The sequence below is a fragment of the Phacochoerus africanus genome, chromosome 11, assembly GCF_016906955.1.
Source record: "Phacochoerus africanus isolate WHEZ1 chromosome 11, ROS_Pafr_v1, whole genome shotgun sequence".
Lineage (NCBI taxonomy): Eukaryota > Metazoa > Chordata > Mammalia > Artiodactyla > Suidae > Phacochoerus > Phacochoerus africanus.
The window spans coordinates 107,705,941-107,723,298 of record NC_062554.1 but is presented as its reverse complement, the minus strand read 5'-3'; the positions used below and the strand labels follow the sequence as shown (position 1 = coordinate 107,723,298).

At 40.0% G+C, this 17,358-nt stretch overlaps 1 protein-coding gene across 1 annotated transcript in view; it reads right to left on the bottom strand.

The window, feature by feature from the left end:
• Window positions 1–764: 764 nt before the first annotated feature.
• Window positions 765–17,358, bottom strand: part of NME8 (NME/NM23 family member 8) — a 35,412-nt gene continuing 18,818 nt past the window's right edge. The window contains exons 7-15 of the mRNA XM_047753687.1: window positions 17,216–17,289; window positions 15,442–15,534; window positions 13,393–13,580; window positions 10,164–10,336; window positions 6,714–6,858; window positions 5,942–6,049; window positions 3,647–3,798; window positions 2,238–2,382; window positions 765–1,002 (exon numbers count right to left, since the gene is read on the bottom strand). Coding sequence (XP_047609643.1) covers window positions 765–1,002; window positions 2,238–2,382; window positions 3,647–3,798; window positions 5,942–6,049; window positions 6,714–6,858; window positions 10,164–10,336; window positions 13,393–13,580; window positions 15,442–15,534; window positions 17,216–17,289 — 1,316 coding nt within the window. The remainder of the gene's footprint in view (window positions 1,003–2,237; window positions 2,383–3,646; window positions 3,799–5,941; window positions 6,050–6,713; window positions 6,859–10,163; window positions 10,337–13,392; window positions 13,581–15,441; window positions 15,535–17,215; window positions 17,290–17,358) is intronic.

The window sequence follows — 17,358 nt, the reverse complement described above, 5'->3', positions numbered from 1 at the left end:
TCTGGAGGCTGAGTCTCAGTTTGGCTTGTCTGGGGTGGGGCAGCACTCCCCATGTGAAGAAGCTGTTTAGTCATATTCAAGTCAGCAGCCAGAGCCATACAGGTGTCCATGTGTGAGCCTGCCCTGTGAAAATAAAGGAAAGTAGATTTGATGGCGAAAGTCACTTATCTTACACTCCATCTCCCACGTTGCCTAGGCTAGAAAAGTTTTTAAGTTTTTGATCAGCAGCTAGGCAGACTCAATCCACACCTATTCTGTCACTACCTCTCCTGAAGTATCCACCTCTTTGCCAAGGAAAAGAAATGAGTGCCTTTCACTCTAGGATTCTTAATATTCTATTCTGTTCTATTCTACATTATCATACAGCACCTACAGGTTATTCATAGGTTCCAAGTTTCCAGAGAGCTAGAGAACAGAGTTGAGGCTATTGAATGACTTTGGCCATTTGGAGTGAGGAGTGGAGGGGAAGTGAGGGGAGGGACTCCATGACTGAGTCATTGCAGATGGCACAGACAGCTCGAGACCGAGACTCGCAAACCCAAGGGTGTCTCCCTTGCCCCGCTGTCTCCCAGGTTCCTGGCATCTATAAGGCTTGGCTTTGAGGCTCCCAGGCTGCTATGGAAGAGCACAGTGTAACTAGCAGGAAATACATGTAGATTCAGGAATACGAGGAAAGAGCTGGCCCTGCCAAGATAGCCTTGTCCTAGACCCAGCCACAGTAGTAAGCAAAGAAGACAGAATAATAGCTAAAGGGATACTATACTTTAGTTTTCCTCAGGATTCTCAGCAAGAAAGCCTTCGAACATTTTATTAATGGTCTCCATTGCCTCTAGGGTATTAGAGGCTCCGTGGACAGCATTTCTCAAAATACTTCTTCCATATTGGGCTCGGACAGAGTCCGGAGACAGTAGTCTTGCTTCCTCTGGGTCTGTGGGGCCCATCAATCGTCTCCAGTCTAACACTGCATTCCATTTGGTCAGAATCATGACCAAAGATGGACCCCTGTGAACAAAAATGTTGTCAGAAGACCTGGGCTATGGATGCCTGCAAGGATAGTGGACACAGCTGAACACCTGCTACAGCTTCACCCAGAGAGCTCTTTTTTATTCTTTCTCCTTATTAGTGTGATTTTGTGATTGCTTTTTTCTTCTTCTCCTTCTTTAATTTTGCCCTCTTCCTACAGATTTTTTTCTGCTAGAAAAGAGATGTAGTTTAATCTAGGGAGGCAACCAGGCACTGTTCCAAGGACGTTCAATGCATCACTTACTTATTTAGCCTTCACAACAGTACCCATAGGTAGGTACCCTTATTATCCCTTTTATGGATAAGGAAACTAAGGCAAAGATCAAGTGTGTTAGCAAAGCAGGGATCTAAAGCCAGATAGCCTCTGTAGCTAATATGAAGACCTAAAGAAACAGAAAAAAAGGAAGGAAGGAGAGAGAAGAAGACAGGGAAGAAAAGAAGAAATTAGAAGGAAAAAAACTCCAAATATTACCAGGGTGCCTTTTCATAAATTAGATTAGATGGTATGTTTTAATGAATTTTTGTAGTTTTCTAGGTTTCTACAAAGAATAATTACTGCTTTGATAGTGCAAAGACCAATACCATATGATATCACTTCAATGTAGAATCTAAAATATGGCACAGATGAACCTATCTACAAAACAGAAGCAGACCCAGACATAGAGAACAGACTGTGGTTGCCAAGGGGGAGGGAGGGGGATGGACTTGGAGTTGGGGGTTAGTAGATGCAAACTATTGGATTTGGAATGCATAAGCAATGAGATCCTGCTGTACAGCACAGGAAACTATATCCAATCACTTGTGATGGAACATGATAGAAGATAGTATGAGAAAAATAACATATATGTATGTATAAATGGGTTATTTTGTTGTACAGCAGAAATTGACAACATTGCAAATCAACTATAATAAAAACGTTTTTTAAAAAGCAAAGAACTAGGAGTTCCCGTCATGGCTCAGTAGTAATAAAACCAACTAGTATCCATGAGGATGCAGGTTCAATCCCTGGCCTCCCTCAGTGGGTTGGGGATCTGACATTGCTATGAGCTGTGGTATAGGTCATAGATGCAGCTCAAATCTGGCGATGCTGTGGCTCTGGTGTAGGCCAGCAACTGCAGCTCTGATTTGACCCCAGCCTGAGAACTTCCACATGCCAAGGGTGTTGCCCTATAAAGACAAAAAAAAAAAAAAATCACTATATACCAGAAACTTACTCAGATAAAATTTCCAATACATCTTTATAAAATGCTTTTCCTTTTATTTTAAAATAAACTTTGTCTGCTTGGTCTTCAGTTAGGAGCACTTCCTTCACCTGTGTTATGTCAAACCCAGCCTCTTTAATAAGCTTCAGGATATCCTCTAGGGAAAACAGATATTTGGTAATTTTACACATTGCCTCCACGTTTGCTCCATATTCAAGTAGACTGAGAAAAACTAAGGAAGGTAATACTGTTACTTGCATGGAGTGGTTTAAAAAAACCAAAACTGGGAGTTCCCGTCGTGGCGCAGTGGTTAACGAATCCGACTAGGAACCATGAGGTTGCGGGTTCGGTCCCTGCCCTTGCTCAGTGGGTTAACGATTCGGCGTTGCCGTGAGCTGTGGGGTAGGTTGCAGACACGGCTCGGATCCTGCGTTGCTGTGGCTCTGGCATAGGCCGGCAGCTACAGCTCCAATTAGACCCCTAGCCTAGGAACCTCCATATGCCGCAGGAGCGGCCCAAGAAATAGCAAAAAGACAAAAAAAAAAAACAAACTGGAGTTCCCACTGTGGCTCAGCAGGTTAAGAACACGACATATTATCCATGAGGATGTAGGTTCGATCCCCGGCCTCACTCAGTGGGTTAAGGATCCAGTATTGCTACAAGCTATGGCATAGGTCACAGACATGGCTCAGACCCAGCATTGCTGTGGCTGTGGTGTAGACCTACAGCTGCAGCTCCAATTCAACTCCTAGCCTGGGAACTTCCATATGCCACAGATGCATCCATAAAAAGCAAAAAGGAGGAAAAAAAAAACATGCTAAACTAAATTGAACTTAAAAAGCACCAGATTGAAGTTCCCTGGTGGTACAGTGGGTTAAGGATCCATTGTTGTCACTGCAGCAACTTGGGTCCCCACTGTAGCATGATTTGGTGCCTGGCCAGGGAACTTCTACATGCCATTGATGCAGCCAAAAAAAAAAAAAAAAAAGACTAACATTCAGGAGAACTTGAATACATTAATGTAAATGAATGTAAATGTCCAGTCTCTAAGATCCATCTTTCCAGAAACCACATGAAACATCTAGTGGGCTATAAAAGGAGGAGAGGAGGAAATCTGCTCCTATGCTAAAAATGAAGACACATTTTCCATCTCCATACTGCAGATGCCAAGGAACTTCTTGCTAGATGATGGATTGAAGGGGAGAACCAATCCGAATGTTTCTCCCTGAACTGGCACAGCCCCATTGAGGGAATGAAATAAAGTAAGTCCTGTCAAATCGCACCAACAGCCCCAACTTGCAGAGTTACCTCCTGGCAATGAAGGCACTCATTGCTTTCTTCTTTCAACTTTTCCATAGCTTGAAAAAGTTCACAAACTTGGAAGAAAAAGGTAGACTTTGCTTTTACTTTTTTGTCTTTACCTCTTTGTTCTGGTGATACATGAGGTTTAATCAGTGCTACCGTGTGTTGAGGAGGAAAGAAATGCTGTATTTCCCTTTCAGCAGCTTCTAATGAATCACTTCCATACAACTGGTTGATAGGTGAACTTTCCATGGCAAATCGTGTGCATAAACTTTGAAAAAGAAGTCAAGTTAAAAACTATTACAACATATAACATAACACCATATAAAAAGTATTCATGTTTGCACTGTGCAGAAGGAAGTAATTGCAAAATGGCTTGAGGCATGCTGCTTCCTTCCAAGGAGGTCATGAGACCATTTCAACAATCATGATAATGGATACTAACAACTGTGAAAGTAGGAATGACCACCCTGTGAAAAAGCACAGACTACAGGATCCTGGCAGCATTACTTGCTAGTTAGATGATACTGGCCAATTACTTAACTTCTCTGTGCTTTAGTTGTCTCGAATATAAATTTGATCATAAACCCGGTTTTGGAAGGAGATTTTGAGGATGTAATCAGATGATGTATTTGAAATACATGGAGATATCAAATTGTCAATAAATACTCCTTCTGCTTATTTCATCACTAAATGACATCAAGCACGAGAGATGGCATTTGGCCCTGTACCAAAGATACCAAATTAGAAGCACTGAATCTGGGACACATCACAGTGGAACCCTCCAGGTGAGCAAAAGCAGCAAAGAGGAACATGCATTCAGGATGGGCTTTGTGAAAAGAGGCAGAAATGACATGGATAGTAATGGACAGTCGATGTCAGAGAATCAGTTTATTCTGGTTCTGTTTCTATATGACAGATGAATACGTATCTCCAAAATCAACTGTTTCTTGATGTTTTTCAGTGGCCCCTTTCCCTGTCTTTCTGTCTCTCTCTATTTCAGTAGAGGAGATACTCACTTCTCACTACCTTCTATGCCCTTTGCATACAGTCCTAAGCAAACAACCCACAGAATCCAGCCATGGTGATTAATATTCCTTCCTGTTAACAGACTGACATCACTGGACACTTGGCCTTCTAGCCTCAGCTTCTAGATCCTCTTCTTCCCTCTCTTATTTTTCTGACCATTTGAGATTTCAATTTTTTCTTATCCAATTTGACTTTCCCACTCAGCCGCTGGCTGTTCTCGCACCTCTGATTTGAAGATATTTGTAGTATAGGACCCTTGGACTGTAATTGCCAGGAATGGGGGATTTGCACAGTGAAAGACCACCTAAGCCATCACCAGCATTTACTCCATTCATGGCAGAGAACTACAGTCAGCACCTCTGTTATGCTGTTAGACATGCTTATTGGAAAAACTGTGTGTGTGTGTGTGTAAGGTTGGGATAGAGGGGTTGCCATGTTTCTCTTGTATGCAGGTGACCATGTTTCAGAGTAAGCAATAGAGAGCATAGTATCTGAAACCCAAGTATAGGAAAAGGCAGAATTCTGGTGAAAGAGTTATTTCAAAAACAATCTTGGGTAGGACCAAGGAAACTGGAAAAGGGGAAACCAGTGAAAAATAATGGTTAAAAGTAATTTCTGGAGTTCCTGTCGTGGCTTAGCAGAAATGAATCTGACTAGTATCCATGAGGACACGGGTTTGATTCCTGGTCTTGCTCAGTGGGTTAAGGATCTGGTGTTGCTGTGAGCTGTGGTATAGGTAGCAGACATGGCTCGGATCTGGCGTTGCTGTAGCTGTGGTGTAGGCCAGTGGCTACAGCTCTGATTAGATCCCTAGCCTGGGAACTTCTATATGCTGTGGGTACAGCCCTAAAGAAAAAAAATAATTAAATAAAAAGTAAGTAAATAAATAAAAAACTTAAGAGTGCTCTTAGGTGCTAGGTAACATGCCAGGTGTTGAGCAGATTACAAAGTTTAGCTGACTTCTAAGATTCATCAGTAAACTAACTTAGAAAATGTTCCCACTAAGTCATAGACTACATGTTGTTAGTCATCATTGTCTTGAAACTTTTAATCAACCTTCACACCTTTCTCAAAAGGATTTCTCCTAAATGTTGCATGGGATAGATATTTCTACTAAGATAGGACCTTTTGGCTGGATATCTACCTCTTCCAACCTCAATCCAAACAGCCTATAACCTTCTCTTACAAAGGCTTGGCTGTATTCAGGTTGTCATTGGGCTGGTCTTGCAATCATAAGCAGTCTGCTCCTTATTCAGCAAAAAAAAGTAGCTTTTTTGAGAATCTCTCTTGGATTACAGCTGTGGTTCCTGTACCCCATATCCAAAAAAAAAAAAATCAGAATGGCTCCCATGAGAAAAGTTTGGGACCCATGATACGCATCATACCTCTCTGGGAGATGTTCTCTGGCTTCTTCAACAGTGCTTGGTCCAATTAACTGTTTCCAATGCATTAAACAATTATCTCTTAATAAAACAAGAGCTAGAGATGGACCACTGTTAGAAAACACAAAGTCAACAAAATTATGGTTCGCAGCTCATTATAGATAGGTATTACAAGCATATTTGTTAAATAAACTAAAAAGTAGAATCAATATTTTCTCAAGAGTATGAAATTAATTCCTGTTCATGTACTCTCAAGACCACGTTCTTAAAAGGATGGAATCAGAGAAAGGATGGGAAGAGAAGGGCCTCGCTTCTGATAGAGTGGTCCCTCTGTTGTCCCCATCCTCCTGGTAATTTATACGTCCTTGCTGGCTTTCTGTCCCAGCTGCCATTTTCCCTTTTCTAGAACTGACAGATTTCTAGCATCCTTCTCCCCTCCTAGGACTAGTGATCTTTAGGAGTCCCAAAGCCCTTGAGAGTCAGTCACAGTTCTCTACTTGGACTTGATGCTGCCGGACTCCAGCAACTCCCATCAACTCAACTGGACTCCAGCAACTTCACCCAGGACCCTGGCATCACCGTAATAACATGCCAGGAGGATGAGAGAAGACACACAGTTGGGCGGAGACGTGAGATGAGAGGGAGCCTGGCAAAGAAATAGACTCAGCACCTCTTTACCAAATTGAGACTTGAACAGAAATCGGGGTCAAGAGAAGGTTTAAACGACTCAAACATAAATCAGTCTTGTGCTGTCTCAACCTGAAATCTACTTTACCTGGTCATGTTTTTGATAAGATTTTCAAAATAATCTTTATTTTCATATTCCTTGCACAGTGTTTGGGCTTCCTCTTCTGATAATACTATTTGTCTCTGCATCATTATTTTAAAGCCTTCATCTTGAATAATATTCAACACATCCTCTAAATACAAAGTCACATAAAAAGTTTTAAACTGCTAGGTTATTGGTTGTACACACAATGCAGAATATATTATGAGCACATAGAATGCACTTCAATCTCATATGAAATTTAAGTTTATAAAATAGCTTATTAGATTTTAGTTTAAGGTGAGTAATATCCCCAACATATCAAATTATGATGCCATTTCCAATTTTTCAGTGGACCAATATCTAGAGGTTTGGGGATGTGGGTTTATACACAAAGTTGTGTAGGCAGGTAAGTTTTATTTCATACATGAAGGTAATAAAATGATGTTATCAGGCTAGGGCTCAGAAACAAGTGCATATCTTTTTGTTAATGTGCTTAAACATAGCCTCTAGATCACTGATAAATGAAATATAATTGATTAAAAAGTGGGAAATTAATGGGCCTAAGGGCTATGGGGAGCATGAAAACTAGTTTATATGAGAAAAATTATAGATACAGCTACTGTTGGGAGTTCCCACTGTGGCTCAGTGGGTTAAGAACCCAACATAGTTTCCATGAAGATGCAGGTTTGATCCCCGGCCTCACTCAATGGAACAGATAAGTAACTATGGGAGAAATTTTAAAAGTTGTCTAAAAGCCTATTTGTCCCACCCCCTATAAAATGAGGAATCAGCTTGGTTAGCTTTATTAATAAATTTTGTTATGTATAGTTCATCTGACATTTAAAACTCTCCCAGTGTAGAAGTTCCCTCCATGGCTCAGTGGGTTAAGAACCCAACATAGCATCCGTGAGGATGTGGGCTCAATCCCTGGTCTTGCTCAGTGCTCATATGGCATTGCTACAAGCTGTGGCATTGGTTCCAGATGCAGTTCACATCCAGTGTTGCTGTGCCTGTCGCATAGGCCAGGAACTGCTGTTCTGATTGACACCTGGCTCAGGAACTTCCATAGGCTGCAGGTGCAGCCATAAAAAGAAATAAAACTAACTAACTAAATAAATAACTCTCTTAGTGTACTTAAAATAAAGAAAGCTTAGAATAAGCCTGGCATAATACCAGGGAAAGACTAAATAACAATATTTTAACTGAAATAAATTTAACCATGTATGTACTGCGTGCTGACTGCACCACTGGAGCTCCTCTTTTTTTTTTCCCCCTTTTTTAAATCAAAGTGTAGTTGATTTTAAATATTCTGTCAATTTCTGTGCAACAAAATGACCATGTCATATATATATATATATACACACACACACTATTTTTCTTATAAATATTACCAAACCAGCTCCAATAGCTTGGTATACACCAGGAGCTATGAAAGTTTATTCAAGGAACCCAAGGACAGCTGAACATTTGAAAATCTGTTATAATCGCATCAGTAGGTGAGCACGTCAAAGGAGAAAGACTATTTTATGTTCATCTCAGTAAATAACAAAGAGAGTTGGATTATATTCAAAATCTTTTTGTATCATGTGGCTCCATGTAGATATTGGAATATAGAGATTTTTGCCTGAAATCTAAAACCAGCATCGTACCTGAAAACACTGGAGGCATTACTAGCAGTGGGAAGTAAAGCAAAGACAAGATGTTACCATAACTGCCTTTAACTACTTCACATTTTTCTGGAAGTACTAAGCAATCCATAAAGATAAGAAAATTGAACGAAATGGATAACATTGCATATATGCTCTTTGGAAAATTCAAGAATCTATTTTTTAAAAGTGAATACTGTTAAAAAATATAATTCAGTAAGGAGGTCAGGAAGTAAATATATACAGAAGCCACTATCTTTCTTAGAAGATAAGTTTAGGGGGGAGAAGATGTCATTTGTTACAGGGGAAAAAAAAAAAAAAACACTAAGAATAATCCTAAAAGGAAATAGCTGGCACTAAAACAGCAACAACTAGGAACAGCTGACCTTTATTGAGCATATATTTTGGAGCAAAAAATGTTCCATACATTACCACATTTAACTGGAAAATAAGAGCTGTAATGAAGACGACTATTATATTTGGATAAAAGATGTAATAGATAAGTAGAAAATAGATACATTATAATTCTTGATAATAAATGAGAATATGATGATGTCAATTTTCCTCAAGTTAAATAACCCATGTGGGAGTTCCCGTCGTGGCGCAGTGGTTAACGGATCCGACTAGGAACCATGAGGTTGCGGGTTCGATCCCTGGCCTTGCTCAGTGGGTTAAGGACCTGGTGTTGCCATGAGCTGTGGTTTGGGTCGCAGACGTGGCTTGGATCCCGCGTTGCTGTGGCTCTGAGGTAGGCTGGTGGCTACAGCTGGGATTTGACCCCTAGCCTGGGAACCTCCATGTGCCGTGGGAGCGGCCCAAGAAATGGCAAAAAGACAAAAATAAATAAATAAATAATCAATCCATGTGGACTTTGCTTTGAAATTTCTTGAAGTGATGCAGAGTAATTAAATGTCACTAACAGTCAACATCGGCATTCTCTTGGGGCACAGTGGGTTAAGGATCTGACATTGCCTCTGCAGCCGGCTTGGGTTGCTGCCCATGTTTGATCCGTGGCCTGGGAATGGTCACATGCCACAAGGGCAGATAATTAACATTTTTTGAAAAAAGAAGAATGATGAGTTACCACTTATCTGCCAAATGGCAAACACAGTAAACCTGAAATGATAAGGAAAAAAAAAAACAAAAAAAACTGAGGATAGACCCAAGCAGTGGGCCAGTGGGAGAGTGATAAAGAATAACCACTTCAAATTTTGTTTTTCCCCTTTTTAATTCATACCTTTATGTCATCCTTAAGTATCAGTATGGTTTGTATATCACGTAGCGATATGTTATTATACTAACAGCTACCACCAAAATTCTTCATAGGAGAGAATTGTATTTGGTAAAAATCATTTCAAATTATTAAGAGTAGAAAGTAAGGAGGTTAAAAATAACTGGCACCTTTTAAGTGCTGGGTACCTTATTTGTGTTTTCTCATTTTAATCTCCTGAATTGAAACATGAAGAAATAGACTTGACAAAGTATCTCTTTCAAATCACACTAGTCATGAGGGGTTTACCCAAGCTTCAAACTAAGGCTTTTCAGACATGGGTGCTTCTGGTCTTTATTATATAATAATTCTTGCCATGTTACAATCTACTCTAACAAATTCATAGGTTAGAAAACACATCCTAAAAACCTTCAACTACAAAAAAAGTTTTAATTTTTTATTGAGAAATTATTAACATCAACTAAATTTCTTACTTCAAGTGCTTTTTCTTAAATGTTAAATGTTTAAGGTCTTTTAATGTAAGTATACTAGGTTTCCTTCAAATCCCATGTACAAAATAGTTAAACAATTTATACTTACCTTTCTTTTCATGAAAGAGATCTGGTCGAAGCAATGCCAGTATCTTTTCTAATTTTATGCCTTTCATTATTTTAAAATCAGGGAAGAAGACGTCAATAAGCTTAGTATTAGTTATATTCTCTTCAACATCACAAAACTGAGATAGATGTTGTCTTCTCATATATTCTTGTAAACTGTTGAAAGCCAAAATATATTTATAAACTGAAGTTTAATAGTCATGCCAGAGACTTAAAACTGATATGTCCACAAATAATTTGGAGTTTAGTAAAACACATAAAAATTTAATTTCACAAAAAGATAAGTTGTATCTCTCTATCATATCAAAAAATATGCATTTAATTGAAATTTTATGGAACCAATCCAAAAATAGATTACATGAAATCATGTATGTTTGACTTCAGGAGAAGATTTTAAAGAAACCAAAATAAAATCCATTAATTTTTTTTCTTTCCTCTAGGTAAATTTATTTTTCCCTTTAATTTTGTCTTTGAATCAAAGCTTAAGAGCACATTACATGTTTTCAAGGAGATAAGACATTTTGGTCTTTTTTTTATTGTTTATTTCTAATTTTATAGGATTATAATCAGCAAATGTGTGTGGTGATATCTTAATTTTAAAAAACTTTTCAGGTTTTCTTTGTTACCAAAGCAAATTTATTTGTGGGATTTAAGATATTCCATATATTATAGATCATTTATTATATAGAATTTGGAATATGTATTTGCCATTCCTATATATCCTTGCATTTTTGTCTGCCATGTATGGAGATCTCTGACCATAAAGTTATTCTTATTTAGCTCTCTTCATTTTTATAAAACTTTTACTTTCATGTAATCTATGTTTTTTGAAACATAAATTTTTGACTCCTATATCTTTTTCGCAAACGCTTTCTTCTATATCATGTCCTTTATCAAGTTTAGCACTTTTAATGTTCAATTCTAATACTTTATTTTTCCTGACTATTTTTTTGCCATCCCTTTATTTTCATTTTTCTTTTCATGTCTCTTCTAAATGGATGAGTACAGTTTTTTAAACTTTTTATTTGGGGAAAAAAAAAAGCAAATGGACAGAAAAGTTGTAAAACCAAGATAATGAACTTTAGATTCACGAACTGCCTTCATTTTATCATATTTGTTCTCTCTTTTTCTCTCTTATCCCACCACGGGAGTGTATGTGTGTGTGTGTGTGTTAAAAATTTAGGAATAAGCTACAGATATTTTCGCCATTCATTCTCCTAAATACTTCAGGAAAGTTTACACTGATATAAAACTACTATCTTCGCTCAGTGGTAACAAACCCAACTAGTATCCAGGAGGACTTAGGTTCGATCCCTGGCCCTGCTCAGTGGGTTAAGGATCTGGCATTGCCATGAGCTGTGATGTAGGCCACAGATGCAGCTCAGATCTGGCATAGGCTGGCCGCTGCAACTCGGATTCGACCCCTAGCCTGGGAACGTCCATATGCTACAGATGCAGCCCTAAAAACAAAACAAAACAAAAGATAGAGTAACTACTATTGTTTACAAAGCCCTTTGTCTGCAGTTGATTTACCCTATGAGTACCTCTATCCCACTGAAAACTGGGAATTAATGATATTAGGGTCTCCCTACTACCTAAAAATTATGACATCCCTAGAAACTAGCAGATGGACCTACTCCAGAAAAGCCACTATAATATATTAATTAATAAGACAAGAAGGAAAGTTCTGGAGATGCTCAGTCAAAACCTGCCATGGAGATGGGCTGCCCAGCAGAGGAGACATGCATCACGGAGCCTCAAGACTCAGCTGCTCAGAACCTGTTTCTGTTCCATTTACCTGTCTTTCAGGCACACCCTGACAACTCATGTATTAAACACTGGATTCTCTGAGTCTTCAGAGGAATGAAAAAGCACAAATGGCAATACGTAAAACCAACATTCTGTAAGTGACTTATGTTCACTTTTGAATATTTACAAACTGTTAACAAAAACATATGGATTGAGTTCTTAGTGATTTTTTTTTTTTTTTTGGTCTGTTCCTTTTAGGGCCGCACCCACAGCATATGGAGATTCTCAGGCTAGGGATCAAATTGGAGCTGTAGCTGCCGGCCTACACCACGGCCACAGCAACGCCACGTCTGTGACCGATACCACTACTCACAGCAATGCCAGATCCTTAACCCACTAAGCAAGGCTGGATTCAAACCTTCATCCCCATGTATACTAATTGGGTTTGTTACTGCTGACCCACGATGGCAACTCCCTCTTAGTGATTGATTGATTGATTGATAGAATGATTTTTATTTTTTCCATTATAGCTGGTTTACAGTGTTCTGTCAATTTTCTACTGTACAGAATGGTGATCCAATTACACATACATGTATACATTCTTTTTGCTCACATTATCATGCTCCATCATAAGTGACTAGACAGAGTTCCCAGCGCTACCCAGTGTGAATGAAAGCTGGTACAACCACTATGGAGAACAGTATGGAGGTACCTTAGAAAACTATACATAGAACTACCCTATGACCCAGCAATCCCACTCTTGGGTATATATCTGGACAAAACTTTCCTTGAAAAAGACACCTGCACCCTCTTAGTGATTTATAACCACTAGCTCCCTTAAGGAAAAGGGCAGAGCATATCTGCTGTCTCCAGGACTCGAGAAAGGCAGAGGTGGGATGTGGACAGATAGGAGAGGGAACTGGGTCAGAAGGGACCATGCTTGGTCCCATTCTAGCCCTGGAGTCCAGGGCCATGAGGCCAGCTTTAGACAAACAGGAGGGTCTAACCCTTTGATATAAACTCTCAGGGCAATTCCAGCTTTGTTGAATATATAAAACTTTAGACTGGAAGCAGTACTTGTGGGGTTTTTTTTTTTTGGTTTTTTTTGCCTTTGTCTTTTTTAGGGCTATACCCCCGGTGTATGGAGATTTCCAGGCTACGGGTCGAATCAGATCTGTAGCCGCCGGCCTACACCACAGCCATAGCAACTTGGGATCCGAGCTGCGTCTGTGACCTACACCACAGCTCATGGCAATGCCAAATCCCCAATCCACTGAGTAAGGCCAGGCATCAAACCTGCAACCTCATGGTTACTAGTCAGGCTTGTTAACCACTGAGCCACGATGGGAACTCTCCTTGTGGCTTTAATGTAAAGATGTTTGTCTTAGATTCGAGCTACCTGGACATTACACTCCATTACCTACGAATGCATCGTACAGGGTAGGTTTCCTGGTCGGAGCTACCTGTCCTGCTTATGCTTCATCCCCACGCACGTGGCCATCTCCTGCTGGTCGTCCCATGTTTCTCTAGCTTCCGTCTCAGAATTAGCTTCACTTTCATCCTGGGGAGGCGCTTGTTCCTTTTTCTGAGATATAACTAGAATGTAGCTGAGGCCACTTGTCATAAAAGAAACAAAATCTTCAAAGTCAGGCTACAAAAATAAAATGATCATCTGTTTACCTCAGGCTCCTGAAATGGGTAGACTATAGTGGCAGCCTCTACCCAAGTCAAGAACATCTCCCCTCTTGTAAGAGAAGGTTCCTTACAAGCCTCCTATTAACATACCTGGGAAGGACAGACAGCTAGCAGGGACTGATCTTTTCTTTCTTTCTTTCTTTCTCTTTTTTGGCCACCCTGTGGCATGTGGAGTTCCTAGGCCAGGGATCAGATCCGAGCTGCATCTGCGACCTATAGTGCAGCTGTAGCAACGCCAGATCCTTTAACCCACTTGCTGGGCAGGGGATCCAACCTGCATCCTGGCCCTGCAGTGACACCACCCATCCCTTGCCCCCACAGTGGGGACTCTAGCAGGGACTGATCTTAATGACATTCTAATAATTATTCTCAAACTGCAGGATGCTTCCAAAGCATCTGGAGGGCTTGTCAAAACACAGATTTCTGGAGTCCAATCCCAGAGTTTATGATTCTGTAAGTTTAGGGTAGGGCCTAGGAACTGGATTTTCTCATAAATTTTCAGGTGATGCTGGTCCAACGCTTTCCCAGAACCAACAGAGGTGGTTGAGTGGTGCAACTAGTTTACACAGTACTGTTCTCTAGAGCTTTCGGTGACCACAACCATGCTCTGTGGTCCCCAATATCTGTAACCACAGGCAGCTGCTGAGAATTTGAAATGTGGTAGTGCCACTGGGACTATGAATTTTTAATTTTCTTTCCTTTTAATGAATTAACTTCAAAGGGCCACCAGTATCTAATGGCTACCATATTGAACAATGCATTTTTTTTTCTATTTTTAAAAGTTTTATTAAAGTGTAATTTACAAGGTTGTGATAATTTATGCTGTACAACAAAGTAGTTCAGTTACACATGTACACACATCCATTCTCTTTCAGATCTTTATCCTACATGAATTATCATAGGATATTGGGTAGAGTTCTCTCTGCTACACAGCAGGTCCCTTTTGGCCAAACATTCCATATAGCTCAGTGTGCATATGGCAATCCCAAAGAATAATGCATTTCTTTTTTTGTTTGTTTGTTTGTTTAGGGCTGCATTCGCAGCATATGGAAATTCCCAGGCTAGGGGTCCAATCCGAGCTACAGCTGCCGGCCTATGCCACAGCCACAGCAACACAGGACCCAAGGCGCCGTGTCTGCAACCTACACCACAGTTCCCAGCAACACCAGATCCTTAACCCACTGAGCCACTGAGCAAGGGCAGGGATCGAACCCACAACCTCATGGTTCCTAGTCGGATTCTTTTCCACTGCACAACAGGAACTCCAACAATGCATTTCTAAAAACTGCATCTCCTGGTCCCCCCAAGCCAGTGCACTTTCCAACAAGGGCACTGCCTTTGTTATATCCTACCCCCAGGCAAAAGAGAATTTTAAAAATGGCTTGACAGAAAGCCATTTAGGTAAAAAAAAAAAAAAAAAAAAAGGATTGGAGCTTTCCTGTGAAATTTATGACAAGGAGCCTTGACCTAGGATAAGAATCTATAGGAAAGGCCTGGATATTTACTTCTGAGGGCTGCTGCAGGGAGTCTTAGATGAGGATTAGGGTTAGGGTTAGGATTAGATAAAGGGATCTTCGCTAAACACAACTGGACCATCTACTGTTGCTCGGCTGCCTCTATTTCTATGGAACTTTTCACATTGTCACCATCTTTGGATTAATTGTGATATAGACACCAGCAGGGACACCTGGAGCTTACTTGGCTGATCAGATTTATTCATTTGCTTTTCTATAATGAGGATCTCAAACTTATAGGAATTCACTGTATTTGACAACAGAGTGGCTTAAACAAAACAAAACAAAACAAAACTTTCTTACCTCGTCTGCCTTTTGACTATAGAAGTACCTTACTTGTTCTGCTGTGAGCAGTCCCTTATCCTCTGCTTCTATGACGAATTGCGCGTTGATAATCTTCAATTAGAGAGCAAGGTCAGATCGAGAGGTGTCGAGGGACCACACAGGTAAAATAAGTCAAGGACACTTGTATTCTAAGCTTAACAAACCACCCAGATTTGAATGCATTTCTTTTTCTTTTTTTTTTCTTTTTTTTTTTTGGTCTTTTTGCCTTTTCTAAGGCTGCTCCCGCGGCATATGGAGGTTCCCAGGCTAGGGGTCCAATCGGGGCTGTAAGCCACAGGCCTACACCAGAGCCACAGCAACTCGGGATCCGAGCCACAACTGCGACCCACACCACAGCTCACGGCAACACTGGGTCCTTAACCCACTGAGCAAAGCCAGGGATCGAACCCACAACCTCATAGGTCCCATCGTTAACCACTGAGCCACGACGGGAACTCCTTGAATGCATTTCTTGATTGTGCCTCAGCACAATCCACAGAGCACTCGGTTGGAAGAGGCTCGAAACTGTGTCAACAAAGACGGTCCTCTTCATGCCCCTTAATAGTTTAAGTTTTCAAGGCTTGAACCAGAGACCGCATCACATGTCTACTATTTGAGCGAATTGCCTCACCATTTAAAAATACCAGCTGAATTCCCAGGAAAGATATAGCTTCCTGAATCATGCATCAAGACATAAACTTACAAGCATTTAATTGTCTATTTTCGAAATTGTTTTAACTTTTTTTTAAGGCTTTTCTTTGTTAAGTCTTACTCTTATGGCAACAAAAATATCCAAATTATGGGGAAAGATCAAATTTAAGATGTAGCCTTGCTTTGTCTTAAAATTTTTTAATGACTAATTCAGTGTGTGTGTCACTCAGGAATAAAATGGACCATCGATTGTAGTTGAGTCAGTGATAATGCTGTTTTGGTAGAAGAAAGAATGCGTGATGGGAAATTCATCAAGAAATACCCAACTCCTCCTGACAGCTCCCTAGGTGACTTTTCCACTGCTCAGGCAACATTCTTTCAAATTGCACTATACTTTTGTTGTTTCAACACAAAATCATTGTTGGCGGGTCAGCAAACCCCCAGCCTGCAGTCAAAATCTGGCCCCCTACCCATTTTTGGAAATGAAGTTTATTGGAACACAGCCATGACCATTTGATTTTTTGTTTGTTTTATTTTGGGCCTTGGGGGGCTTGGAGGGCTTTGTTTGTTTTGCCCATTTGTATATCTACTGTCTGTTGTTTTCTTAATATGATGCAGAGTTAAACCGCTATGACAGAGTCATATGCCCCACAAACCTAAAAATAGTCAGAGCCTGGCTCTTTACAGGAAAAGTCTGCTGATCCTTGGATTAGAATGCAATTTTGCTCTAAAAATTTTTAATTTTGGCTCAACAGCAAAACAAGTGCTTGCTTAAGTTACCAGTATCTAAAAAGGACCATGCCTTTATGGCAGCATACAGGGAATAAAGCAGGCTAATGTGAGCTTACAAAAAGTTTGCACTGCTACTAACTAAACATAAAGAAATTTGTTATAATCCAATATAAGAGCTATAGCAGAGGTATTTACATAAGGATGTTGAGTAGGTCTAGACTAAGACAAAAACATCTTCAAAGCCTTTAGAGGTACCTACTGCCAGAAGTTCATTATGTTCTATTTTACTCTAAATCATAGGCTTGTGTCCAAATTGAAAGTGAAGGGATTGTTATTTCGTAATTAAGTATTGTTGGGAAATATTACTTACTTTGTCTTTAATTTCTAGAACTTTTCTAGCATTCACAGCATCGGGATTGATAATAACAATACTGTATAGTTCATCTGAGGGAAAAAATAGAATTTCATTTTCTTGGCACAAAGTATAGATAACAAAAGTTGTGGCAATTTTGA